The sequence below is a fragment of the Schistocerca gregaria genome, chromosome 7 (assembly GCF_023897955.1).
Source record: "Schistocerca gregaria isolate iqSchGreg1 chromosome 7, iqSchGreg1.2, whole genome shotgun sequence".
Lineage (NCBI taxonomy): Eukaryota > Metazoa > Arthropoda > Insecta > Orthoptera > Acrididae > Schistocerca > Schistocerca gregaria.
In genome coordinates this window covers 325,301,034-325,327,893 of record NC_064926.1, presented here as the reverse complement: position 1 = coordinate 325,327,893, position 26,860 = coordinate 325,301,034, and the positions used below count along the sequence as shown (strand labels likewise).

The 26,860-nt window shown below is 40.1% G+C and overlaps 3 protein-coding genes across 5 annotated transcripts in view; 2 read left to right on the top strand and 1 right to left on the bottom strand.

Moving 5' to 3' along the window:
* The window catches only part of LOC126282183 (paired box protein Pax-6), a 345,047-nt gene extending 337,469 nt beyond the window's left edge, over nucleotides 1-7,578 (top strand). For both annotated transcript variants that reach the window (XM_049981715.1, XM_049981714.1), the window contains one exon: nucleotides 3,706-7,578. In XM_049981715.1, coding sequence (XP_049837672.1) covers nucleotides 3,706-3,794 — 89 coding nt within the window. In that variant the 3' untranslated portion in view covers nucleotides 3,795-7,578. The remainder of the gene's footprint in view (nucleotides 1-3,705) is intronic.
* Nucleotides 7,455-13,377, bottom strand: LOC126282182 (transmembrane 7 superfamily member 3-like). 2 transcript variants are annotated; one of them, XM_049981713.1, is made up of 8 exons: nucleotides 12,762-13,377; nucleotides 12,221-12,565; nucleotides 11,595-11,857; nucleotides 11,279-11,450; nucleotides 11,022-11,189; nucleotides 10,792-10,944; nucleotides 10,444-10,713; nucleotides 7,455-8,528 (listed from the first exon to the last, which is right to left on the bottom strand). In XM_049981713.1, the coding sequence occupies exons 1-8, from the start codon at nucleotides 12,889-12,891 to the stop codon at nucleotides 8,257-8,259; spliced, it is 1,773 nt and encodes a 590-aa protein (XP_049837670.1). In that variant the 5' UTR covers nucleotides 12,892-13,377; the 3' UTR covers nucleotides 7,455-8,256. The 2 variants fall into 2 exon arrangements, with proteins under 2 accessions (XP_049837670.1, XP_049837669.1); XM_049981712.1 differs by having other exon boundaries at nucleotides 10,444-10,944; nucleotides 12,762-13,097.
* Nucleotides 13,257-26,860, top strand: part of LOC126282387 (ankyrin repeat and SAM domain-containing protein 1A-like) — a 790,528-nt gene continuing 776,924 nt past the window's right edge. Inside the window, exon 1 of the mRNA XM_049982044.1 lies at nucleotides 13,257-13,360. Within this exon, the coding sequence (XP_049838001.1) occupies nucleotides 13,257-13,360 (104 nt within the window). The remainder of the gene's footprint in view (nucleotides 13,361-26,860) is intronic.

Below are 26,860 nucleotides of genomic sequence, written 5' to 3'. Positions count from 1 at the left end.
GCTCTAGAGCTGTTTTTACATTATTCAATTCGGTTTCTTCAAGACTAATTGATAAGTTCTTCTTTTAAGATATACTAGTGAAAAGTTCCAAACTACGTATCACGGTCTCCACTAGAACTATGTTACTAGTGTATTTTCCGTTAACATAGAAATTTGTTTCTGATAAATATTCTTCTTGTCTAACCCTTTTATGATTTGCTACTGATAAGTACATATATTCGCCACTACGTGTCGCAATCTACGCTTGAGCTATACAGATAAAGTGCATATTTCGATACTAGCCAAAATTTATTTGTGATAAATATTTCTTTTTAATTCGTTCAGAGCATCGAAATGCCCTTTACAGCTGTAGAACGTGTTTTTACAATGCTCGATTCGTTTTTCACCCCAAGAAATGTTACTCTTATTTATAAATGACTGGTCATTATCGTAATGCAAACTATATTTTGCTCAAGTAGCACATTGTAACAAAAACAGTTTTTTTGCTTATTTTTCAGTATCGCAATTTCCTCTTTATCCAGGAAATATGCTTTCGATCAGTGGTTACCAATCTGAAGGTAGTTACTGCATGAGAGACAAAATAAAATTTTCTGGGGGGCAAAAACAAAAAGCGGTCCCATTGCGTTTCTGTCGCGAAACGAAGTTATTCTTTGAAGCTATTGCTTTTATCACTATTTCATAAGACTGTAATACTTATTTCCTATGTTACCAATAAATAATTCTCTTTAAAATATTGGCGTTAACGTGTAACACGGTCTGGTGGAGATTATAGCTTGTGTAACGAATATATGAACAACATGTTCCTCAAATCTCAAACCCACTAGACGAATACTTTCTACTTCGTACCCTGCATCTATAACTGTAAAAGTGAGACATATACGTAACACATGGTTAAATATTTCTTAAAAATGGCTTCTTCGAGGTGTAGACAGTTCCCACAATGAAGCAGATATTGCTTCTGTATTCGCTTCACAACAGATAAACGAGCCAATTGGCAACGCAACACAGCAGTAACAACGTAATGACTATTATGCTACTGTATGGCCTAAGCTGTATAATAATAATAATAATTATTATTATTATCAGTAGTAGTAGTAGTAGTAGTAGTAGCAGTAAGCATTATTTTCTGTGAAGGAGTTGTTGGTAGCACTCACGATGCCATGAGAACTGTTTCATCATTCCAAGAGCAAAAGTTGCTTAAACAAGGCAGTAACAGTTGTCTCATTAGTTCGTGGTTTAATAAAACACCTACAAAAGTCAAATAATCATTCACTTTTCATCGTTTTAAAAGTGAAAGTGTTCAAAAACAATTATTTTTCATTCCAAACCTCAGTAAGGTGCTAATGTTCATGTTAATAAAGGGGGAGACAGTGCCAGCCAATCAATACCTGATGACACTGGGGGATAATAGTTATAGGAAGGTTGAAATCCAGTGTCTTACATCATAGACCCCTCTATCTATGCCATGTTCAGGTCTGATACCAACATCTAAATCACGTCGCGGAGGGCTAAAAGCCCAGTTTTTTTCATTATGCACTATGTTAAATGGAGCCAACAGTTTTTTTCGTTCACATCTGAAATCAAGCATTGATTTTAACAGTCTGACGACTTCTTGTATTGCTACAGCTAGCCTAATTTCTCCGAAATTCCCGATGTTAATGGGATGGCTATACTTTTTCCAGTTTGCCGGATGAAACGGTAACAAACTTTGTATTTTGGCGCACTTCATTTTCACAAGCGACAGAATTTCAGCTTCTCAGCGCCTGCATTTGTTGCATTGCGAGGCATTTACTTCACTGCTTCCACACGAGTATCTTAGACGAAATTGGCGTTTATGTTTTATGTCTTTTGCTTAATCGAGAACAAATACTGAAACATTGTCAAGTTAATAATAATATGTTAGAAAACGTTAATTACAGAGACGAATATTATAGTGAAATAGAATTTACCATTTTGTCGTCTCAGAGTTTGTCATTCATTGAGTTACAGATCTGAGGACCAACGTATTTTTTACGAGATATGATTCAGTTCGTAATATGTAGACACAAATCAAAACTCTCAAATAGTAAACTATTGGCGTCTGCCGGGAAACGATATCACTCCACAGCTGCAGCTTCAACCTGTAAATTCACTGACTTTGTGTGGACAAATATGTTCGCAAGTCTATTGTGTATTTTATATTCTTACAGAATATAAATAGATTTTTGTAAGTATTAGAATTATTTGATTGTGTAACTTCTACACTTCTATGTAACCAAAGCAGTTACTTTTGATGCAAATATAGTTTTCATGCACAAACAAATATATGTAGTTATTGTTGTTATTTTGTCATCAGAATATTCATGATGAAAGGCAAGAGATACCTGTTGCTACTGATAAATGCGAAAATTGTTTACGAATTACAGAACCGTGTTCTATATAAGTTCGATAAAGAGAAGCGATGTTTGATATATTTTTGTTTTGCGGATTTTCTTTACTTTACCTTTTTGGTTAGGAAATTGCGTTTCCTAGCGCTACATGATAAATCTGTATTCTTTTCTTTATTTTTACTAAAACGTTCCTCTGTTCCACGTTAGAAACCAACGATTTTGGAATAAAGCCTGAATTAAATATTGATAATTTCAATTTCGCTATAAATACTTTTAAGTAGCACACAGAATGATAACTATGCACAAGAAAAGTGTTTCGTGGGTTGCCCAGCCCTTTATACAGCGTGTTTCACGATTCAAGTAACACACTAACAGAGGTTGAAGAGGGGCCATAGTAGATCAAATTTTACATAAGAACCCATGTCCGGAAAACTCGTCCATCGACGCTACATAGCGTCAAAGTTATAGGCACCTGTAACTGTATGTATATACAGGGTGATTCTATGAAGATGTTACAATGTTTGAAGGATGATGGAAACGGATAAATACGAGTATATTAAATTGAGGTCAGGGTCTCTCGTTGTGGAATGTCCCAGTCGAAAGTCACAAGCGAAAAATACTGATACCTCTGACAGTGGAATACATGTACTGTAATAATTTTGGGTAGGCAACTTTCAGAGTTGGTAGTATGGACTAAGACAAGAAGTAAGGTCTAATAAACATGGGCTCTAAAATGGGTCTATTGAACGAGATAAATTTGTTATTCTCCATCATCCTTGAAAGTTTGTAACATATCACGGAATCACTCTGCATATGTATAAAGGCGCCGGCGCCTGTAACTTTGATGCTCTGTAATCTCTAAGGTTCTCAGACATGTTATCCTGTGTAAAACTTGATCTACTAAGTCCCCTCTACAATCTCTAGATGTATAACATGAATTGTGAAACACCCTGTTTATGCTTCACTCAGTTTCTACACGGTTCATCGCTTCCGGTTTGTAGTGGAACCTAGTAAAACACTGCTCGGAAACACAAAAAAGATCGTTATAAGGTAAAGTCCGAATGGTATGCACCACACCTAACGTACACGTAACACGGGTACGACCTTAACTGACCAAACCTACTTGGAAAATTCCCATACTCTACTCTTACTTTGGTAGTCTACTGGCGTTTTACAACTCTAACTGCAATGAAGACACATTGGACAGTAATCCAGAAGTCCTCTGATGCTGGCTTCAATATGAACGCATTATGTTCGTTCTTTCTAGTTTTGAGCAGCTTATGCGCAAGCAGATGCTGTGGTAGCAGGTGAGACTGAGTTATTCTTCTCCCGGCAGGTGTGATCTCGGCGGGCGTGTCGGTGCCGGTGCAGATCCCCAGCCAGGGGCCCGACCTGACGTCCAACTACTGGCCGCGGATCCAGTGATCGCAGCTGTTCGGGTTCCCGCCGGCGCGCCTGCTGCTACAGCCGCCGGAGGACCCACTGCCGCCGCCCCCGGGGCCCGCCACCGCCGCCGTCGCCGCCCCCGCCGCCTCCACCTCGACGGGCACGGGCGAGGACACGCCGCAGAGCTGCTCGCCGCAGTCCCCGCTGTCGCAGGCGCTGCGCGACGCTTCCTCGCTGGACGCGCTCAGCCTCGCAGCCGCCGCCGCTTCCGCACACCACCACCAGCAACGCTGAGCGCGCCAGGATCACACCATACGCACACGACATCGGGCACCGCGAACCACAGCTTCCCTCCGCAACGCGTCTCAAATAAAAAAAAAAAAATGATAAAAAACGTTGGTCACTAGACGCAGCTGATCACCAGCACGGTCAAAGCAATCCGTGGGCGTCGTGATTCCTTGCTGCCTCGCCGTCTGAAAGTGAGACTCTTCCTCTCTTTTCGACAAAAGTCTATGAAAGAAACTGCAGAGGTGGGCTCTCTCACCACCAGTCAACAAGGCTTACAAAAAGCTACTACTACAGAACGAATGTGGGCAATAAAGATTGTTGTATTTCCACATCCTCCTCACCATCTGGTGCGTGTAATTTTCAGTGAAGTGCTTCGTTAAATTTGCAGTCAGCAGAGAGATTTGTAACTGGGCTTCTACATACGGACTGGAAGAAAAATGTGGTTGCTGATCCCTTGAACTTGCAAAGCTAGCACATTTTTCATCTTTCCCAGTAACTTTTTTTTTTTCCCATTTCAGCATATTAAATATGGCACATGAAGGGCACATTCTTGCCCTTTCCTTTCAGTAACATTTTGCTTCATTATATTGTTAAACAACCACTAACTAATGCCAAAGAAGTGAATGTCACTATTTTGAGAAGCTAACTCACTGTTAAGAAGTCTTTTACTTTCCATAAAGTGTAGAAAAGAACAATTACCGCTAAAGAAACAGTACCGAATAACTTCCCATTACACTTCCTTAATAGTAATACAGAGCAAAATAGTGCCCTTGCAGTCTGCAGACAGGGTCAGTGGGAGCAGCTGGGGGGAATTTACTTTTGTACTTCTATCTGTGCGACATCTGTCACAAAATTAAAAAGGCATACAGTCTTCTGTGACAGATTAAACAATTTCTACACAAGTAGTATTCATTATTATTTCCCACTGTGCAACACTTAACAAATTGCAAAACTGGTGTCTTCAGCAGTGAAGAATATTCAACAGAAGAACAATTTGAACCGGATCACAGGGTACTTGTGAATGATAGCACTCACAGTAAATACAATGTAACCCGCATACAACTGTTCTTTCAGCATTTGTTGGGTTAATACCAGCAAGAAAATGTGCCAAAAAGTTTTGCACACAGAAATTTTAAAATTTTGAAACAGTGGTTTGAGTATCCTTAACAGTATTAATTTCATTTCTGTGCAGTGATGTACTGTATAGTCATTAATTTCGTAATTGTACAAATGCTTACACAGAAGTGTGTGTTAACTGTGTGCTCGGCAAATATATTAGGATGCAGTGTGTGATTAAAGTAGGCTTAATTTTAAGTGAACATAAATCGAGAAAACTTGACGATAATAAAACAATCTGATTAAAGTGAAATAGGTAAATGCATACATTAAACTCATGTTCAGTCTTGGCAATTTGAATAAATTGTAAAGATAAGTATTATTTCAATGTTTAACTAAATAATTTCCGTAGAATCTTGACATATTTCAACAGACATGGTACAGTTAGCCTACACACATCACCTCTTTTTACAATGTGAAATGTAGGACAATATTGACCATTTAACTCACTACGGGATTTAAACCCATTATGAATTATATTAAAATTCTGAAGAACTACAGAAACTCTGTGAAACTTTTGGGTCCAAACCACAAATGTAGATAGTGCACTTGTACATAAAGTTTCAGAAAGGACTTTTTGTTTATTCTACATTCTGAAATATTGTTGAGGATTAATGTTAGCTTCACAAGGTTTTGTATGCAGTAATAGCTTCCACAAATTTCAAACTTCATGTTCAATGGCAACCGTGTTGGGAAAACTGTACCAAAAATATTTACTGGTAGTTTCTTGTAATACACTGGCCCACCATATCCTGAACATATGGTGAACACAGAGATCTTACCTATCTGTACAGTGTTTTAATGTAGCAGGGAGGCTAAGATGAAAACAATACAAGCAAGACTACTGTATTTAAGAACCAATCATAAAGTAGTACACCTGTAATGAATTTCAGTTTGGGTTCTGCACCATGAATCTGAAAGGTGTGCCTTATGAAAAGTCAGAGAACTGGAAGTATAAATTTACATCACTTGGTAGTTATTAGATTAACAACATTCAATTCTCAACCCTCCTTGCTGCATTTATTTTCTGGTTCTCGAATTATTTAATTCATACAATAGATGTAAATGTTTATCTAAATGTAAGAAAACATTTTTCTAGTTCCTAATGCAGTTTTGGTCAAAGTCCAGAAAGGTTTTAAACTGTTTTATTTAGGAACAAATTTTAAGAAATATGTTCAGTGACAACAATGTAACAATAATGAATGTCATGTATATTGACTTTGTTGCTGTGATTATATAATATTTAAATGGAGTAAGCAAAACATTGCATATCTGTCAGTGTGTAGATCTTATGTGGATAAAGTAATAAAAAAAGAATACAAATCTCAAATGACTTTTAATAAGTAAAGCGTATTGTACCAGAATGTGAAATGCTTTACCCATTTCCTCAGAAATTTGCATTATTAATATAGCTGGTTGTAATTCCTCTTGAAGTGAAGGTTTTTAATTCACATGCAGTAAATAATTCATATTATCACATAACAGCGTGTTACATACACTCATCAGCTACTTACACACAAATATTTATAAGAAAAAGCAGACTGTATTAAGACCCTGCATATACAGTCTAAATAAAAACAACTTTCATTGAGCCACACTCGTTTTCTCACCACAGTTTCTTCATATGGGCTATAGAGGTAAAAAGGTATGGAAAGAAGATGAAAGGTTAATCCACAGCTCCAGAATCAAACATAAAGAAGCATTATAGACACAAAGTCACCACACTGTTTTCTCAGTTCTCAATACAGTACACTGCCTATAAAGCAAACAGTAATACTATTTCCATTGCACTTTTCCCAGTATACTTGCAGCCCCATAATTTTTGTACCTCTTCTTGAACTGTTACCATAGTTCTAGATTAACATTTCAGACACATGGTGGCCATGTTTTGGAGTTTAAAAAATTTCATGAGAAAAGAGATCCACTGCAATATAGAATGATGTGGAACACTACAGCTCAATTGTCAAACACACATTCCTCTTAAACAGCACACAGAAAAATGTGTGTGGGGAGATGGAGGAACAGAGATTTTACAACTGGTATTTCAAGCAGTTTCAATGTCTGAATGGTTAAATACTGACAAATTTGCAAATTCATTACCTGACCCGTTTCAAAATAACAAATAAAACATTGCATGAGAATAAAACAACACTTTAAGGTTACATAGCAATGTGTATTTTTCTTTTCTTTTCACTGCATCATACTCCATACAATTTATGATAGGTACCAAACAAATATTTAAGGATGGGTGGACTAATTGGTGTCACGGTGAAAAATATATTTGTATGAGACATGAAAGTTGAAAAAGTTTTATTTAACTGAATTCAAAAACATCAATAAAATGTATAATACATTGAACACAGTGACTGGTATAATTTAAATAAAATGTGTTAAACAGCTAAAAATTTGTACATGAGAATAGCACCCACTTGTCTGACAGCTGGTAGCACATGTTTAAAAAAAAGTGCACACGCACACGCACACACACACACGCACACACACACACGCACACGCACACACGCGCGCACACACACACACTCACACACGGATTAAGGTGCTGTTCTAGGCTAATCACTAAGTGTTAATGCTGAAGGAAGATATTGTCACCATCTTTCAAAATGGTCCTACAAAAGAACTGAAACAGTAGACCAATGAAATGGTATTGCTACATTCTCATAAGCTGTCAACACACACACAAAGTAAGTTACAAACAGGGCAAAGTATCACCCACTACCCTTTAAAAGCATAGCAAATCCTACCACAAAATAAAACACTGAGGTTCAGTCATCACCACAGTGATACAGCTCTAATCATCACTGCCATTCGCGTGCAGAGTAACCAACAGAAGCCAGCCAAAGTCTAGATCAGGGCCAGTTCCAGTCATGGCAGTGTTTATCTATTGTTGAAAGATTGGCAATGTTGCTCCATGAAACACTTAGAAACACCACTGGCCCCAAACTATACTTTTACTACTGAAGCCATTTATCACTCGAGCTCCTTTCAACGGTTTGTGTCATACTTAGAATAAGTATTAATGCTGTCAACACACAGAAACAAAGAAGATAATTAGAAATGTGGAGCATCAGTCTTCTCCATATCACAGTTTCCCAATAGGCAGAGAGATGCGAGGCATTTTTGGCAAAAATGTGAAGCGTTGCTCTGCAGAGGCTGGGGTTTCTGGTACAGTACCATACGGGATACGAGCATCTATCATAAGCGGAGTCTGGCTAGAAAGTGTTCTATCTATTTGTCTTCCATAACGAGATCTGTATGGTGGTGGTGGGAATGGTGGTTTTCCTTTCTGTTGCCATATCTGTGCACAACTGCCAAGCACTGTCAAGGAAATCCACACCGCAACAAGAATGATATCTGAAACAGAATTCAAATACCAGAGCAGCAAATTTAATGACAATTTCTGTATGCTAATGCATGAAAGCTAATAGCATTCCCTAAAGTATTTCATGAATTTCAGTTAATTCATGAAGAATTTAATGAGAGGTATAGTTACATTAATTCAAAATATAAAAAAGTAATGCCACAAACATAAACAGGAAACTATAATATAAATAAAATAGAAATAAACATTCCACATGGGAAAACTATAATAAAAACAAAGATTCCATGACTTACCAAGCGGGAAAGCGCCGATAGATAGGCACAATAAAAACACACACACACACACACACACACACACAAAATTTCGAGCTTTCGCAAGCGGCGGTTGCTTCGTCAGGAAAGAGGGAAGGAGAGGGAAAGATGAAAGGATGTGGGTTTTAAGGGAGAGGGTAAGGAGTCATTCCAATCCCGGGAGTGGAAAGACTTACCTTAGGGGGGAAAAAAGGATAGGTATACACGTACGTACGTGTGTGTGTGGGGGGGGGGGGGGGGGGGGCGCGTGTGTATACCTATCCTTTTTTCCCCCTAAGGTAAGTCTTTCTGCTCCCGGGATTGGAGTGACTCCTTACCCTCTCCCTTAAAACCCACATCCTTTCATCTTTCCCACTCCTTTCCTCTTTCCTGACAAAGCAACCGCCGGTTGCGAAAGCTTGAAATTTTGTGTGTGTGTTTTTTTATTGTGCCTATCTACCGACACTTTCCCACTTGGTAAGTCATGGATTCTTTGTTTTTAATATAAACTATAATATAAGAAGCACTAGAAGTTTAAAAGCAAACCGAACAGCAGCAAAATGCAAAAACATACAGAATTCTTGAACCTGGGGTCTCTATTCAGGGGCAGAGGAGGCTGAATAGGTCAGGAAAGCACAAAAGAAAACTAAGTTAAGCTTTCAGACAGAACCACTGCACAAATAGGAACAAGTAAACAACAGCATAAATAATTAGTTCAATAGTTGCTGTCATCGTGATCTTCCGCCTGAAGACTGGTCCGGTGCAGTTCTCATGTTAATCTGCCTGTGCAAGCCTATTCATCTTTGCACAACTTCTGCAACCTGCATCCCTTTGAATCTGCTTGCTGTGTTCATCCTTTGGTCTCACTACACAATTTTTATCTCCCCCCCCTATCATCGTCACTAACCAACACTTCCCTCCATTACCATATTGATGATTTCTTGATGTCTTAAGATAAGACCTCTCAAGTGATAACTTCTTTCAGTCACGTAGCGCCATAAATTTCTTTTTCCTCCAATTCAATTCAGTATCTCTTCATAAGTTGCTCATTATCCACCCTTATAAAATCCAGCACTCTTCTGTAGCACAACATTTCAAAAGCTCCTATTCCCCTCTCATGTTTGAACTGTTTATTGCTGATGTTTCACTTCCATACAGGACTACACATCAGGCAAATATTTAAGAAAAGATGACAAAAAATGGCAGTTATTAATTTGCTGTATCTTGTCTGTTTTGTCCCTAACCCCCATTTATAATTAAAGCAGTTCTTATATCATTATTATGTTATTTCATAATCTATCTCCTTCTCTCTGGTTTAAAAGTGCATCTAATTCTAAGTCTACATGTCAGTAATATTTCTGAAACTGCTTTAATGCAAACACAAAAGTGTAGGAATGATCAGCAGAGTCATTTTTATTTATTGCTAAATAAATATAAAAAAAATGGCACAAGAGTGGATAATATGAATTTGCACACGTCTCAAAAAACTGATGCACATGAATAATCAGAAATAATAAGGGATCACCTTGATAATGGATCCTCTCTGTCAGTATGCATTATATACTAGGTAACTGTTGAAGTATGTAAAACAGAAAACAGTAGAAATTGTTTATATTTAATGATCTCCCATACACAATGGACAAATGTAGGTACTTACCTCGAAACTGGAATGGAGGATTAATAACAGCAGCATTATAGCCACTAACTGTTGCTCTCCTTATCGTGTTCACCAATACATATTTTAGATTTGAGCCTATGTAATAATCAATGGGAATTATAGTGGCATATGCACCTAGTACTGCACAACTGATAATGTTACTCTTGCTCATTAGTGGTGGGCAGAGAAGTACCACAAGTACGACTAGCAACATTATACACACAAATGCAGCCCAGAAATTTGTATCACTCCTCAACACAGGGATGTCAGCTGTAAATAACAATTCATAAGAACATCTGAAGCTTTCCACAACATAATAATTCACAAACACTGAGGTTGTGATCTTACCCAGTGTTGCATACATTGAGGTAGATGCAATTAAAAATCCAAAAGTCATGGAAGGTAAAAGTATTGATATCAAAGGTACACCACAGCAACGCCACAACAACAGCCACACTATTCCAAATAGCATGCCCAATATCACAGAAACTGTCTCTAAAACTGAAAATAAAAGTTGCAAGTGAATTGAAATGCATTTAAAACATACTGACCTGCTGTCACAGTAACCTAATATTTACCTGGCGTACTGAGTGAATTTTGGAGTGTTAAAATTATGTAGGTCACAATTCCACCAGATAAAAACCCTGCCAGAAACAATCCTGTTCTAAAAAACCTGTGCCCAAAAAAGCATTGGAAGATACCCAGAAAGAAAGCTGTAGCACACAGAACTTTTGAAAACACCGTATCTGAAAAGAAAATTTAAGAGAAATTTAATAATAATTCATATAAGAATGACTTCACTATTTCTGTTGGCACATAAGTCAATATCACTTACGTAATACTTCACACGAGTCAATTGCTATTTCACCACTACATCCATATGTAATAGCAGGAACATAAGCAGAACCTGAGAAACCTGATGTAGCAATTGCCCCATATACTGTTCCAGTTCCACGATATGCATTGTAAGTCCGTCTCAACGAGGAGCCAATTAAACTTGGCTCAATCTGTAACATTGTTTCATTAATCTTTAAATACAGACTTAGTTTTATTTTACTAATGGATATACTATCTTTCTTGAATTGGCATTAACAAAAGTTACTGTTTCTATCAAGCAAAATATTGGTTCTGACTGTAGAAAGTACACTAACCAGCAGTCCATGATCCTTTATACCTTGCACTGTCATCATGGCTCTCAGTGCTCTGAAGTATGTCTCTCTTGAAAAATCCATTTCTGGTAGATACATATGGTACATCAATACTTCAGATGGAGGTGAAAATTCACAACTGCTAGGCAGGGTTGACACTCCTGGTGGCTGGCTGTCCACAATAATAACTGCCTCTGTCTCTGTTATTCTCAGATACGGTGCAATCTCTACACTGAACTCCATGTTACATCCTCCAGGTATTGGTGCTGAGAATACAAAATTTTAAATGCTGTACTTTACATATCCGAGTAAGAATTTCAACAGATTTATTTCAGAGACAATTGACTGACTTAGCATAATTTACATTATTTGTTATCACTGTATGCCACGTTACTTAGTCTGTAGAGGAAACTAGCTGCACACAGGATGCGATAATTTATTCCACAGTAATAATTATAAGAGGACTATTACTTCAATCCAAGTCTGAATACATATAATACAAATGAATGAATCAGAAATAATGACCTGGTTTGTTACATTAGCACAACAAATTAGCCTGCTGTTTACAAACGCCTGATCAGATAAAAATATGACAACAGAGAAAAAAATAAAATAAAAACTACACCAACCTTCATCGCTGTACGCCTGTGCTGCTACCATAACAGTAATGTTTCTCACAGGATTTGTGTTATGAACAAAGAACTGTGCAGGCGGTTGTCCTTTTATTTCTCGTATCAAGCCAATATTGCTTCCATTCACATACGTATGGGGTGTAAGAACCTTATTGTACGACAGAGCAATCTCATACTGGTATGCGTGTGTTTGCAATAATACAAATCCACCATCAGACGGAATGTGTGTGACATTTACTGCTATGATACTGGACGGTGCAATGTCTATAAACTGATCTACTATCGCTCCAGGTGAAGCAAGGATGTTGTAGTTAAGAAGAGAGAGATTGATCGTGTCACCATCTGTAAATGAAAAACAGAAAGCATAGCTACAACTGCAATTTTGGGCTAATCTTTTAAGCATGACACTCTTCAAAACTCCGGATTACAATATGCTGTGAAACATTAACTCTTCCCGAGCGTCACATCTAAAAGCGGTCAACTCATGTACGTAAAATTCTACACACAGGTTGCATGCTTAAGGTTAACGCTTACTAACCTTCTACAAATGTATTAATATCTACTGTTTGAACGCTAACCGGCAAAAACACTGAACAAAACAGTACCGAAAGGATGAGCAAGGAATTGCGCTTGGACTTCATACACTGAATCAACATTAAATACGACATTCTCACTAGTTGGAATTACACTCATTCTACGTCACGAAATGCAATCGTAGTCAAAGTACGGTGACACTTAGTTGTTGTGTATTTGCCGTGTAAACTGTAACATTATTGACACACGTACAGATATTTATAAACCACTGAACCACTCATTCCCTACGTACACTCACTAACACTCGTTACGAAACTTTCTCCACACCTCGCGTCGTCTGTTTTCTTACTCACTCACGCGACGCCGCTAGAGGCGCTCGTAGCGCTTCAACATGGCAGCGCTCGATCAATGAAGTTTTGTAATCTTGTAAATGTAGTGTCAGTTGTATATTTTCGAAGTTAATTCTGTGTCATGTGCGTAGTGGAAAAATAAATGGGACATGGGCAAGGATCAAGAGCTGTTGGAAGCAGCACGCAATGGAAACATCTCTGTGGTGGAGAAAATACTCAGTCAGAGAGCGAAAAGGAGCGGCCCATTGGCAAGGTGGGTATTTTAATATTAATTCATTTATTTCGTTAGTTATTGTTACCACACTACATTAATTATTGATCCTATAAACCGACAATTCCTTAATGCCATGATGAGTCCGGTGTTTAGAACTATTATTGCTATAACTAACCACTTCTTACCGTAACGTCAGGAAACACGACATAAACCTGTTGTAAGTTTAGTAAACAAAGTTCGGAAAGCCCTGTTAAGCATTCGGAAGCATTAAGTCTTGAGTGAAGGCACGTAGATCTTTTCCTTTAGCGTAACCTGTCTGTTAATAAGTGTGTGTGTTTTTGGAGAGCCATCTCAATTATTTAGACATCTTTTGAACTTTTTACGGTTCGATAGCGATTTTGTGATAATGTGTTGACAGTCTGCTTCGAAATTCTGATTGTCGGCGTCGGTTCATATTTACTGTCTATATGTGTGGTAATTATGTAGTAGTGGCAAGGTAGCTTTTAATTATTACTTTTGTGCTGCAATAAAAAAAAGTTACAGTTTAGTGGTAGGTTCTAGGATAGCAGAAGTCTGAGTAAAATGTTGCCAATAAACCACTTGCATTTGCCTATCATCTATCGTCATGTCACATAGAGCACTAGCGAATACAGTAAATATGAAAGGAAACATTCTAAGAGTCAAATTGCCACGTTTAGGTATAAGGTGTAAAAGTTTTTATTATTATTATTATTGGTTATTTGCTAGTACACTCGTTGTTTCCACATGCTACTGTGATACCTAGATTAGATTAACATAGTACAGTTTTTTTTCTAATTCATCTTATTGGGGAGATGTAACCAATTCGTAAGTCTTAAAGTATCATAAATATGCGTGAAGTTGACATTACAGTTTTCAGTTAACATAGCCTAAATTTCCATTGATTTGCGTCTAGTCAGCAACATACAAGGAAACTTATTTCATCACAGTTAGCGTTCTATACTACCACGACAGTGAAGTGTCGGTAATCTCTCCGTAAAGTGACAAATGTAGGCGTCTTTGGTGACACAGCAGGGCTGTTGTCATAAACACACACACACAATTAATTTTAGGTCAGATGAGGTACAAATCAATTGTGCACAGGAAATTTCTCCTGCATTTCTATCTAAGTTATCTCTAGTTTCATTGAGTTTTCTGGCCACGGATCTTAATGTTTAGGACATTTTTTTGCCAAGTAAACTGTTTCATGTTTTTGCTACACTGGAAGAAGATGAGAATAATGATTGTGCAGGACTGTATAGTACTCTTGGTACTACTTCGACCTAAATATTTGCCATGTAGCAATGAATTATTTTTTAAACTTTTCCTTAGATTAGTACTAGGGGATGCCGCGTTGAAGGGTGTGGCGCCAGGGTGGCTTATACTGATCGATAGATGCTGAGAAGCGAGGTCGACGCCCTCCACATATATGTGAAAATAAAATCTCTTCTGGTTCTTATAAAATTGGGCCAGGGATTGGCCACTGAATCTAATTTACACCTTCAATTATGACTATGACTTGAACATAGGGAAACACACTTGACGCCTGTGCTACATTTATTTTGGCATGTCGGTCGAAGTTAAGCATCTTGGCACATCTGGCGATCGTATCGACCACATTACTCATTTCTTAATACATTGAAGATTGTTTGTGGTTAAATAGATACTAAACGTGCCTTTGCAGTAAGCATATTACGTAATAATTTCGAAAGATCCTTTTTATTGTTGTGATCAAAGGGGTCTTCATTCTCTTTAATTGCTCCAGTAACAGATAAAGTCGATCAGAGCATGTTACGAAGGATTAATACATAAACTGTAACATCATGTCATTAGATTGCTACAGGGCTCTATGAGAATCTGTTTACAAGTCAGCTACCACCAGTGAATCTTCTAGAGCAATCGATACGTTATTTAGTAGTATACCGTGAGCTCGAGAAATATTATATAAATTTATTCGGGTGCATTCTAACTAATTGCTAATGAAACTTTGTTTGATATGGTGCTCCCTAAATGTACACCACAGATGGAGTAGTTTTTATTCAAATATTTCATCATCTCTTAAGTATTTGACTTCAAATTGGAGAGCTCTATTTCTGATCAAGGAAAATAAATTGATTTTTATTTGTAACAATTAGAATTAGGTTTATTTTTCCATAATTGTTAGATTACCTGCAACAGTCCTGTCAAAATATTAATTAATTGATGAAAAAGATGACCTTTGTTTGGGGATTCAATCCAGAAAGATTTGCCGTAGTACCAATCTCGCTTTGGTTTTCCCTAATAGCAGTAATATTTGTAGTCAAAGATGCAGGAATGTCACTTGTTCTCCTCACTGGGCCCTCACGTAAACTTCAAATACAAGTATTTGAACGGCATCAAAAATATTAATCATAGTTCTTTTAGCGGGATAGTATAAGGACGGAACCCAAGGAGCTTATCAGTGAGCAAAACTAAGTTTGTTGTGAAGTATAACACTTCTGTTTATGTAGAAAGAATTAATACGCCTCAGTCACCCTTGAAATGAATAACACTAGAAACTAGTTGGTTAAAATTCTAACGGTACATCTCAGAATTGGTACTTTTACTTCAAGAAAATTGGTTGAAGGAAATTTTATGTTTGAATTCCGTTACAATTGCACTATCCATGCTCAGAAGTCTGCAAAAAGATTGAACTGTTGACATATTCCATTGAAAGTTTATGAATGGAATTCTTAAACGTTGGTCCACGTGTATTAAGTTTTTTGTCACCTATTTTTCAGGCTCTACACTCTATGAGCTCATCCATCTACATTGCAATCCACAACTCCACCGACAAAATTTGTGAGTTTGTTCAAGGCTGTTTTTCCACGAGCATTTTGCTACAAGGAACCCATAGTTACCAGTGGCACGTTAAAGAGATGTCGCATTTTGTTTGTTTACTAACGTTCACCCCATCCTACCCGCCCCTGCCCCATAATTTATCTTTGTATCTGGTTTGTACTGAAAATGTGTGCGCGGCAGTGTAAGTACCGGAGTGAGATGTATCTCTTGTTTGAAAACAAACTTGTTCCATACAATTAAGGTACCAGCTGTTGACAACGACAATCCTCACTTTACCCATCGCCCTCAAACTTGCATCAAGTTGTGGTTAGTTCTGTATTGCTTTTGTTTTTCTGTCAGTGTTAGTCGTACTTCAGCTATGATACAGGGTAATATGCCTAGGAGTGCGCACTCTCCCCTCCCCCCTCCCTTTCTTTCGAATGATCGTTCCTGTCAAATCCCTGAATATTCACTGTTCTTCCAGGAACAACCAGTATCGTATAGATTAACGCTTTCAACCCGTCAGTTGCGTCTGTAACTGCACGATCTGGGTTGGACTGCGCAGTTGCGATGCGGAAGATGAAGTCCTCTCGAGTAACTCACTTGCTCACTGCTCAGGATCCAGCGAACGTTTCCTAATGATCCTGCCTGGCATTCTAGTTGCAACAATTTTTCCAATTCGTGCCACTAACGACGTCTGGTCATCAGTGTCTTCTCGTCTGTTACCCCCGATACAGGCGTGAATCTGTAAGGTGCTACATCCAGAGCAGAAGACGACCAGGTACACCTTCTGTGGACCGCTGGCGCCTGTTTTTCATACGAAAGGTTGCTCCTGATGGACAAAGATCGACTGGACGCCACGAGAAGGAACCTCAAACCATTCCACACTGCGTTTCAGATAGCGGTAATCACACTGAGCGTCAGCGGAACGTCACGTCACGTTATTGCCCAGTTTTCCTGGGAGGAAACTTTTGGCTTTGACTTCTGCTAACAAGGAAGGTTAACATATTCTCGCCACGGTCACTGCTGTTAAAGTAGTGGATTTTGTGCTTTTGGGTCTCCTTAATTTTATTGGTGGGCTTTGTTTTCGTAACACATTAGAAAGTTTGGATGAGGACTTGTTACTTTTGTTATAGGTGTTTAAAACGAAAGAAACCAGAGACCTGTTAAAGGAAAAAAATGATTTAATTAAGTTGTAAAACCTGGACCAATTGAAAGCTTAGACTGTGCTTAACTAAGAACATAAAGAGAAAAACAGGTTTTTTTTAATGAAAATTGTTTCAACACCTCAACTCTGTTCCGAGAAAAAAATTGTTTTCTTCAATGTTATTTGACATTTAGGAAGAAAATAAGGCGCAAAGAATAAAGTAAAAGGCGCTATGTACCGCCTTGTAAATTTGTTTCGATGTGTTTGCAAGTATTTTATTTTCGTGACCAAATAAATGTTTGGCGAAGTCTTACTATCAGTAAGCATTTTTCTTTGGCCATTAATAAACTGTACCACCACTTGCAGTTCCTTAATGCCGACGATTCATTCTGACTTCCTGTTAAGACAGAGCCTTCATAATGTCACTTTGACAGTTCAGTTCATCGGGGGGCGACACGTGGTTATATATGCGTTCCGTCTAGTGTTAACAGACCATCGACTGACGGTATGGTCACGAGCCTTTGCAAGGACCATCGAAATTGCTACCAGCCCCCAACGAGACGGCGGACAAATTCAATGGTTCTGCAGTTCTAAGTTCAACGATCATCGCTCTTCAGTTCTTCTGCTGAGTATGTTTCCGCACATTTCTTCAGTTGGTCGTCGAAAGTGAATCAAAGGCTTCCTTGTTGCGTCTCCCTTTACTGAGCTTATAAAGATGTGTGATAGAAGGCGATTTTGTAAGTATCAAGGAAATAAGCAACACAAAGACCAAAGTGGTGATTGTACATCGCCCTAATGACAAAGTACCTGACATCACAAGAATTGCTCTCCCTCCCTCCCTCCAAAAAGTTGTAATGAATCATATTGCAAATATAATAAACAAACAGGACCTCGAACAAATGAATGGATCCTGAGGCAGCTCGGCATCAGAACAAGACTGTCGACTTTTGTCAACCAGAATCAGTTGCAATATGTTGGTGACATTGTCAGAAGCTGAAAGGCTCAGGAAACAACAATCATTATTTATATGACTGTTAACTCCATCTTTCATCTGTAACATTTTCTTCATCGATGCGTTATCGGTGTATGAGCAGTTTGGCACTTGGGTCCGTAGGTCTGGCAGTCTTATTTCAGTGACTCGTGTGCTCACTTCCTTGAGCTTTGAGGTGTGTTTTATTGTTATTAAAAATTGCTGTATTATGGATGAAAAAATATTTTGATCAGTATTTCGTATAATGTATTTCTTGTTTTCGTCACAGATATTTTGTGGTGATGTATCGAATCGCGTAACGATGAGTAAACCAAATTGCGACCAAGACGTTTCTAAAATTGTATTCTGTGCTATAGAGGGAAAAATCGACAGACGAAGACCTAGAAGACGCGCCCCATTGCGGTGGTTCGACCAGATTACGAGCCTGACCAGGATGGGCTTTCAGCAAACATATCCTGATACCAGAGACAGAGCTTCGTGGAGGCGGGTCGTAAGGAGGCCGATCACGTGATGCCACTACACTCTTACGTAGGGTTAGGCCAAAGAGAGAACTAGCAAGCTATGATGTGAATGAATTTTGCAATCTGGGAAGCAAAATAACCCATGACGGACGAATCAAGGAAATAAAACGCAGACAAGCGCGGCCAAAGATGGAATTCCTTGCCAAATGAATTCTACTAGTGTCAAATATCGGCCATAATTTGACGGATAAATTTCTGAGAATGTACGTTTGGGACGCAACATAGTATGGAAGTGAATCATGGACTGGTAAAATTGCAAAAGAAGAGAAGCGTTTTACATGTGGTGCAGTAGAATGATGTTGAAAATTAGGTGGACTGATATGAAATTAGAAGGTTCTCCGCAGAATCGGCGAGGAGAGAAACATAAGGATATTGGAGGACAGGATGATAGGACATGTGTTAAAACATCAGGGAATAACTGTCATTGTAGTAGAGGGAGCTGTAGAGGGTAACATCTGTAGAGGAAAACAGTGATGAGAATACGTCAAGCAAATAATAGAAAACTTTGGATGCAAATATTACTCTGAGATGAAGAGGTTGGCGCAGGAGAGGAAATACTGCTGGGCCGCATCAAACCTGTTAGAAAACTGACGTAAAAAAAAGTTAATTACAACTGAGGGTGTTGATTTGTTTTCGTTGGCGAGGAACTGAAGAGTTCTGCATGTAAACAGTGTTAGAAACAAAATCATTTTCTATCTAGAGAAGCACAGTTCGGACAGCAAGTAAATAGAACACAAATATCTAGAGTAAAATGTAGCACAGTTTGTTTTCCTGGCCGGCCGCTGTGGCCGAGAGGTTCTAGGCGCTTCAATCCGGAACCGCGCTGCTGCTACGGTCGCAGGTTCGAATACTGCCTCGGTCGTGTGTGTGTGTGTGTGTGTGTGTGTGTGTGTGTGTGTGTGTGTGTGTGTGTGTGATGTCCTTAGGTTAGTTAGGTTTAAGTAGTTCTAATTCTAGGGGACTGATGACCTCAGATGTTAAGTCCCATAGTGTTTAGAGCCTTTTTTTGTTTTCCTGGTTGATAAGTGAGACCAAAGATTAGACATACAGGGCTCAGTACCCGCAGCGTGGTGCAGCTACCGGTAACGTCCTAGCAAGGTCGGACGTTGGAGCGCGGCGGGCAGGAAAGTGTGCCGCAGAACAGGTTCTAGGTAGCACCGTCCTTCGCTGCGAGCAGCACAGTGACGTAACCAGACGCAGCCAGTGTTGTATAGCACACTGCAGACATAAACGCTGACTTGCGTCTTAGCTGGAATTCCTACCCGTCTGCTCGTTTCGGAACACTGAAAGCACGTGTATTGCTTACGAAACTCAGCTGTTAAAGTCGTAAGCCTTATGTTTACGAGGAAACACGGGTCCTGATCTTGGTCCCCTGTCTGATGTCCTCATTGGAGTTCTCTGTCGGTCAAGATAATGGACGACCTACTTCCTTGAAGAGATGCGTACCGCATGTTCCCCCACATCCTTGTCTTTCGTAACGCAGTAACCTATAAGACAATGGAGTAGTACTCGTCAAGCTAGATATTGGATTGACAACCCATGGTGCTTTTTTTACGGGGTATTTAAGGGGACCTTTCCCCGATTTGGGAACTATGTGTATTTCTACGTGGAATACGAACTGTTGCACTACTTAGCATTTTTCAGCTACGTAGACCATCCGAAAGTGAAATCATATAACTGGCAGAAGAAAGTGGAACAACTTAAAGATATAGCCGTGGACGATTATTATAGACTCTTACAGTTAGCAACGCAACCACCAAATTTCATTGCAAAGTCAACGCAAAGAGGTAAGAAAATGAAATAGCCACTCTGTTGAACCTACCGCTTTTAGAAATAATTAAAAAAATACCCTGTATACTAAGAGGTAAGGTCAAAAGTAAAGGTCATGGAATGTGAATGAAAATTTCACTATCGGATTTTGTATGTGAGCCTAGTGTTTAAAGTACTGCAACGCATACAGTACTCATAAAGTAAGTTCTACGAGAACTCCAATGGTCTCAGAGAATTGCCCAGGTTGAAACTGTTTTTTCATGACTTCCGGAAGCCGTTCCATATTGCGTTGCATGTCACCTTATGAACAACATATGGGCTTACTGAATGTCAAACTTCGTTGAGCAGGTCTTAGCTCATACAGCACTACATGTCGTTCTTGACGGTAAGAAATTTGCAGACGTATAAGTAACGTCGTGGGTACCACGAGAGAGTGTGTGAATAACTCGGAGGATGACGTTGCGATGCTTGATGCTGAACACAGATGATACTGTTAAGACCTGCAAAGCATCGAAGCATAGTGCAAAGATCGGTAGTTAAGTATTATTGCACGTAAATGTGCGGAAATACCCATTGTTTCTTAACTACACACATGTCGAATAATCACTGCAGGCTGTCACGTCCATTAAATACCTAAACTATTTAAAATAGAACGAACACACAAAACAAACAGTAGGCAACGCAAATGCTAGACTGAGATTCATTGGAAGAATCCTTAGAAAGCGTAGCCGAACAAAGGTGGAGGTAGCTTACAAAACCCTCGGTCGTCTCGTGCTTGAGTACTGCTCTTTATTGTGGCATGCTTACAGGGTAGGTTTCGCAAAGGAAATACCGAATATCCAAAAAAGAGTAGCGCATTTCGTCACGAGTTCCCTTAGTAACCGCGAAAGCGTCACGGAGGTGCTCATCCAACTCCATTGGCAGACGCGACAAGAAGCACACTATACGTTACGCCGTGTTTGCGGTTAAAATTTTGGAAGCGCACGTTCCTAGTAGTGTCAGCCAATATACTGCTTCGTGGTACATCCATTTCTCGATATGGTCGTGAAGGTAAACTTAGAGAGATTCTAGCTTATACGGAGGCTTACAAACAGCAGTAAGATGTGTAGATTTAGAATAAAACTAAACGCCGACAATGCATGGAACAGGATGCTAAAAGTACGTGACTTAAGCTTGGAAAGACTACAGAGAGCGTACACATAGTTTCAGTAATGCAAGACGTTGTAAGATCGGACAAGTCAGTTGCATGTCATGGCCGTTACGTAAAGTGCTGTGAAACGAAATGGGAATGTGAAAGAAACTATCTGTGCCCTGTCCACGCTAAACGGCGTGATAGTAGCATGTGCATTATATCTGGTGCACAATAATCAATATATGGGAAGTAGGTTTCTCATATTGCAATGTTTCAGGTTGTACAGTGTATCCTCCTATGACAGTTACGCATGGTTGGAACCATTGGTCGGATTAGAGCGGTACTCAGCGGCGACTGGGCGCTAGAGCAGACAATATGACCCCGCCATTATGGCAGTTGTATTTTGCCTCTTTATACAAAACCACAAAATCTTGTTTTCAATATACTGAGATTTAATTTGTAGTTGTTAAACTTTACAGGGCCGTCGTTAAATGGTCTTGGATTAGGCGTTGCAGAGCGAAGCCGATCTGTCTCTTGTCTTTCTGTCCATCCATTTCTAGGGGTGAAATCCATCGAGACTCACTTGTGAGCCTAGCGAACCCAATAACACTGGGTTCGATATTAAGATCGGACGTTATCGCGTATTTGTACATGCCACGATTTCTAGGCCCCCCCCCCCCCTCTCCCTCTCCGCCCAGCCCAGCACTAAGGATGGTATAGATACAATCCCAGAGCATTTTTAGAGAAGTATTACAAATAATGGCTCATGTATATAAAAAATTTAGTTGAAATTGCTCCAGACATTTCGGTCACCACGTTTTTACCATCATCCCTACCCCTGTTGTGTAACCATCACTGTGCTTCTTCCCAGATAGTAATTCATATGTGTATGAAGTTCAGTTGAAATCGGTCTATTGCTTTAGGAGGAGATGTAGAGCATACGAACTAACAAACATAGAACATATATATACAATGATTTTTATGAATACAATGCTCTACAGTTCTTCAGGAGCAGGTAGAGAAAGTGACGTAACATATTAACTACTCGGTGAAAATAAATGAAAATGCTAGTGTATGTTTACTAGAGGACTTCCAGTCGAGCTCAGAAAGTTGCACGTTACATGACGTGAGGTTAGCGTGACTAAAGAGCCAACTGAGGCTGGGCCTGCAACACGAGGCAGTTTAAAAAACGGAGAATGAGTTCGTCAGTCAGCAAGAAGTTGCGGTGCACTGTGGTGATTTTAGTCATTATAACATGGTCCGCAGACAGCGTTTGGATGACTTCACACTTGGAAGCGACATTGGGAAACTGAAAGAAGGACAATGTGTCACGAATGTAGCCAGAAGTTTTGTATTGCTCACTGCATTACCTACGTGTATGGGGAGCGTTCCGAACCACAGCACTGCTGCCTGATGGTCGACGACCATCAGGTACTGACTAGATTGTGCAACACGCAAGAAGGGATCCCCGTCAACAGCGAGTACAATTGCAACAAAGTTTAACAAGACTGCAAGTTTCGCAGTCTCACGTCCCATAGTTGCACGGCGACTGCATCTAGGTGGCCTCTTCGCCCGACGACCAGTACGTTGAGTTTCGGTGACACGTGCACATCTTCGGCACGGTCTGCGATGGTGCGAAGCGCATAGGAGCTGGACCAATGAGGAATGAGGTCCGCGAGCTCTTCCCTAACGAGAGCAGATTCAATCTCAATGACGATTCTAGGCATATCGCCGTGTGGCGGGAGATGAGAACACGTAAATTCATCGACCAACATTGTCGAAAGTAATCGTTTTGGTGGTCCAGGTGATATGGTGGAGGGAAGCATAGTGTTTCATGGACGTACTGACCTCCACATCATTGAACAAGGTACACTCAGAGGTCAACGTTATTGTGACACTGTATTCCTTTCACATGTGCATCATTTCGGGGGTGCATTCGTCCCAGACTTCATTTTTATGGTTGACAATGCGCGACCTAACCGGGAGCAGCTCTTGGAACGAGAGGATATTCGGCGAATGGACTGGTCTGCCCGTTCCCCAGACTTAATTTCCATCGAGCACGTGTGGCATGCGTTGAGGAAAAGTATTGCAGGACGTTCACGTGCACAGACAACTACCCAGTAGCTGTCACACGCGCCTGTAGAGGAATGGAACATCCTACCACAAGAGCTTCGTACCGAACTTACGGCGAGCATAGGAGCTCGTTGCAGAGAATGCACTGCAGTCCGCGGTGATCTCATAACCTCTTAAAAAACCATATCGCGCGTTTTGTAATATTCAGGGGACCAACATAAATTGCGGTGACTTCGCTGTAATTCTGCAGTTCTTTCTGTGTACGATCAAAGCTTCATCGAGCTGTGTTAGGTGGCAGTGACATATGATGCGAACGTTACTTTCGCCCTCAAGTTCTGCACACCAGTCTATATTTAATCCACAGGTTTAACCACTTAAAGCAAGGGTGTACAGACTCTATAGTACCACGGGTGCTAACCGCCTCACTGTGACCACATGAAATACAAGGTGGAAAAAATCACGTTATTTTTTCCAAATATTCGCTTTATTTAACTAACATTATTACAAGTATATACTCTCAAATAACCAAGTTCTGAAAGGGCCCTACCTCTCTTTTGCGTGACGGAATGAAGAACTGGGGAAAAAAGAGAGCGAATGGTGAGGGGTGGGCCGCCATCAGATCAATGGCAGGCCACATGTCTGTGCATCCCTGACTTGGATAGTTGGTGAAGGATGGATAGAAACAGGGAAGATAAGGGTTTAACGTTCCGTTGATGATAATGTCATTAGAGGCGGAGCACAACCTCGGATTCTGCATTTCCATGTACACTCTGCAAGCCATTGTACAGAGCATGGCGGAGGGTACATTGTACCACTAGTGTCCATTGTGTTTCCTGCTCCATTCTCTGTTTTTAAAATGGGGACAAAGGCCGCCTCTGTTCCCACGTACGCGCTCTAATCTATTTTATTCTGATTATCTCTATACGATATAGTCTGGTGGTAGCGTAATAGTCAAATGGTTCAAATGGCTCTGAGCACTATGGGACTTAACGTCTGTGGTCATCAGTCCCCTAGAACTTAGAACTGCTTAAACCTAACAAACATAAGGACATCACACACATCCATGCCCGAAGCAGGATTTGAACCTGCGACCGTCGCAGTCGCTGGGTCCGGACTGAGCGCCTAGAACCGCTAGACCACCGCGGCCGGCTAGCTTAATAGTCGTAGGGTATTTCTGGAAAACAGGTTATCTAAATGTACCCAAGAGGGCTTCGCGATTCTTAAGACGTCTTTCTTGCAGCAATTCTCATCAACATTCCTGGAGTGTTTCTGTTAGTCTTTCGTCTGAGCTATACCGACAGGTCACAATACTAGGAGCGTATAACTGAACTATTGTTTTACCTACTGAGGAGGACTTAAAGCATTAGGACAGTCTCTACAGTTGGAAGTACTAGTATTACACATGCGAATTCCTTTAAAGATTGAAAGAATTTTCCCTGGTTCCTTCCAACAAACCTAATTCTGCATTCACCATCCCTAGTATCAATTTAGTGATCGTTTCATTTCATGTCGGTTCTTATGATTATTCAAAAGAATGAGGAAGGTGGTTCGAGCATGTTGTCTTCATCTACATCCATACTCCGCAAGACACCTGACCGTGTGGCGGAGGGTACCTTGAGTACCTCTATCGGTTCTCCCTTCTATTCCAGTCTCGTATTGTTCGTGGATACAAAGATTGTCGGTAGGCCTCTCTGTGTGGGTTCTAATCTCTCTGATTTCATCCTCATGGTCTCTTTGCAATATATACGTGAGAGGGAGCAATATACTACTTGACTCCTCGGTGAAGGTATGTTCTCGAAACTTCAACTTCCACTGGAGTTTATCTATCATCTCTGTAACTGTTTCGCGATTACTAAATGATACTGTAACGAAACGCATTACTCACCTTTGAATCTTCTCTATCTCTTCTATCATCCCTATTTAGTATGGATGCCTCACCAGTGGGCGAACAAGCGTACTGTAACCTACTTCCTTTGTTTTCGGACTGCATTTCCTCAGGATTCTCTTCAAAGGAACGAACCCTGCATTTACGTTAAGCGATTTGAGAAGCCAGGAGAAACCTACATCTGGATAGCCGGACGAGGATTTTATTCCTCGTCTTCCCGAATACAAGTCCAGTGCGGCACCCCTCTCAATATTAGTCATCTAGGTATAGTGAACAGGATGCAGAGCGCCCCCTGCAGGGTGATTCCGTGGCGCGAGGCCTACCAGGAGTAATTTTTTGTGCTATCTAACAATAAATGTAAATTCATTATCTGATCAAACATATTCCATTATTGGACATCAATATGGGTTGTGCCACCTTTCGTCTTTGAGGCCTGAACTCTGGTGGAGGCACTTTTAATGAGGTCTCTGAATGTCTGGGAACGAATGATATCCCATTCTTCCTCAAGAGCCGCAACCAGAGAAATACCAGTAACTTTGGCCACCCGTGTCAGGAGCCACGGCGACATTCTCATTCCGGAGGTGTTCTATTGGGTTCAGGTCGGGACTCTGTGCAAGACAGTACATTTTTGTGCAAGGCAGTACATTCCAGGAACGATATTGTCCTCAAACATTGCCTCAAAGATGACATGGAGCATTGTCACACTGATACAGTCATCGTCCCCCAACTATCCCTCTTCTGTACGTAGTACACAATTCTGTAAAATGTGTTTAGGCCTATGTCTTTCCGCGTGTAGCGTTTTCTTACAAACAGTAAGGGGACTACAAACTAACCACGAAAAACCCACACCCCAAACACCACTGTTGACACTACACATGATGCGTACTCCTTCCTTCGTATTGCCATAAAATGCAGGAGGATTCATCTTTCCAAGTCATTCATTTGCAATCGTCCACTGTCGCTCTTTACACCATCTCGAGTGCTGCTTATCACTGACAACAGGAAAGCCTGGCTTGTGAGGAGCTGCTCGACCCTTGTATCCCATTACCTTTAACTCCCTATGTTCAGTCATTATGTTACCTGACCTATTGTTAGCACTTTGGAACACAAGAGTGATCCCTTACGCTGATTTCATGAAACTTCTTACAACCTCCCTCCGCAATGCTCTATCGGCACTTGTCTATCTGGTCTTGGTTTAGCTAT

Excerpts from the sequence above, each read along its gene's own strand:
- LOC126282182 (XM_049981712.1), bottom strand. The coding sequence starts at position 12,891 with ATGTCGTATTTAATGTTGATTCAGTGTATGAAGTCCAAGCGCAATTCC. Across the intron at positions 12,566-12,761 it reads TATTAATACATTTGTAGAAG|ATGGTGACACGATCAATCTC; the intron begins GTTAGTAAGCGT and ends TTTCATTTACAG. Across the intron at positions 11,190-11,278 it reads TGACTCGTGTGAAGTATTAC|ATACGGTGTTTTCAAAAGTT; the intron begins GTAAGTGATATT and ends TTTTCTTTTCAG.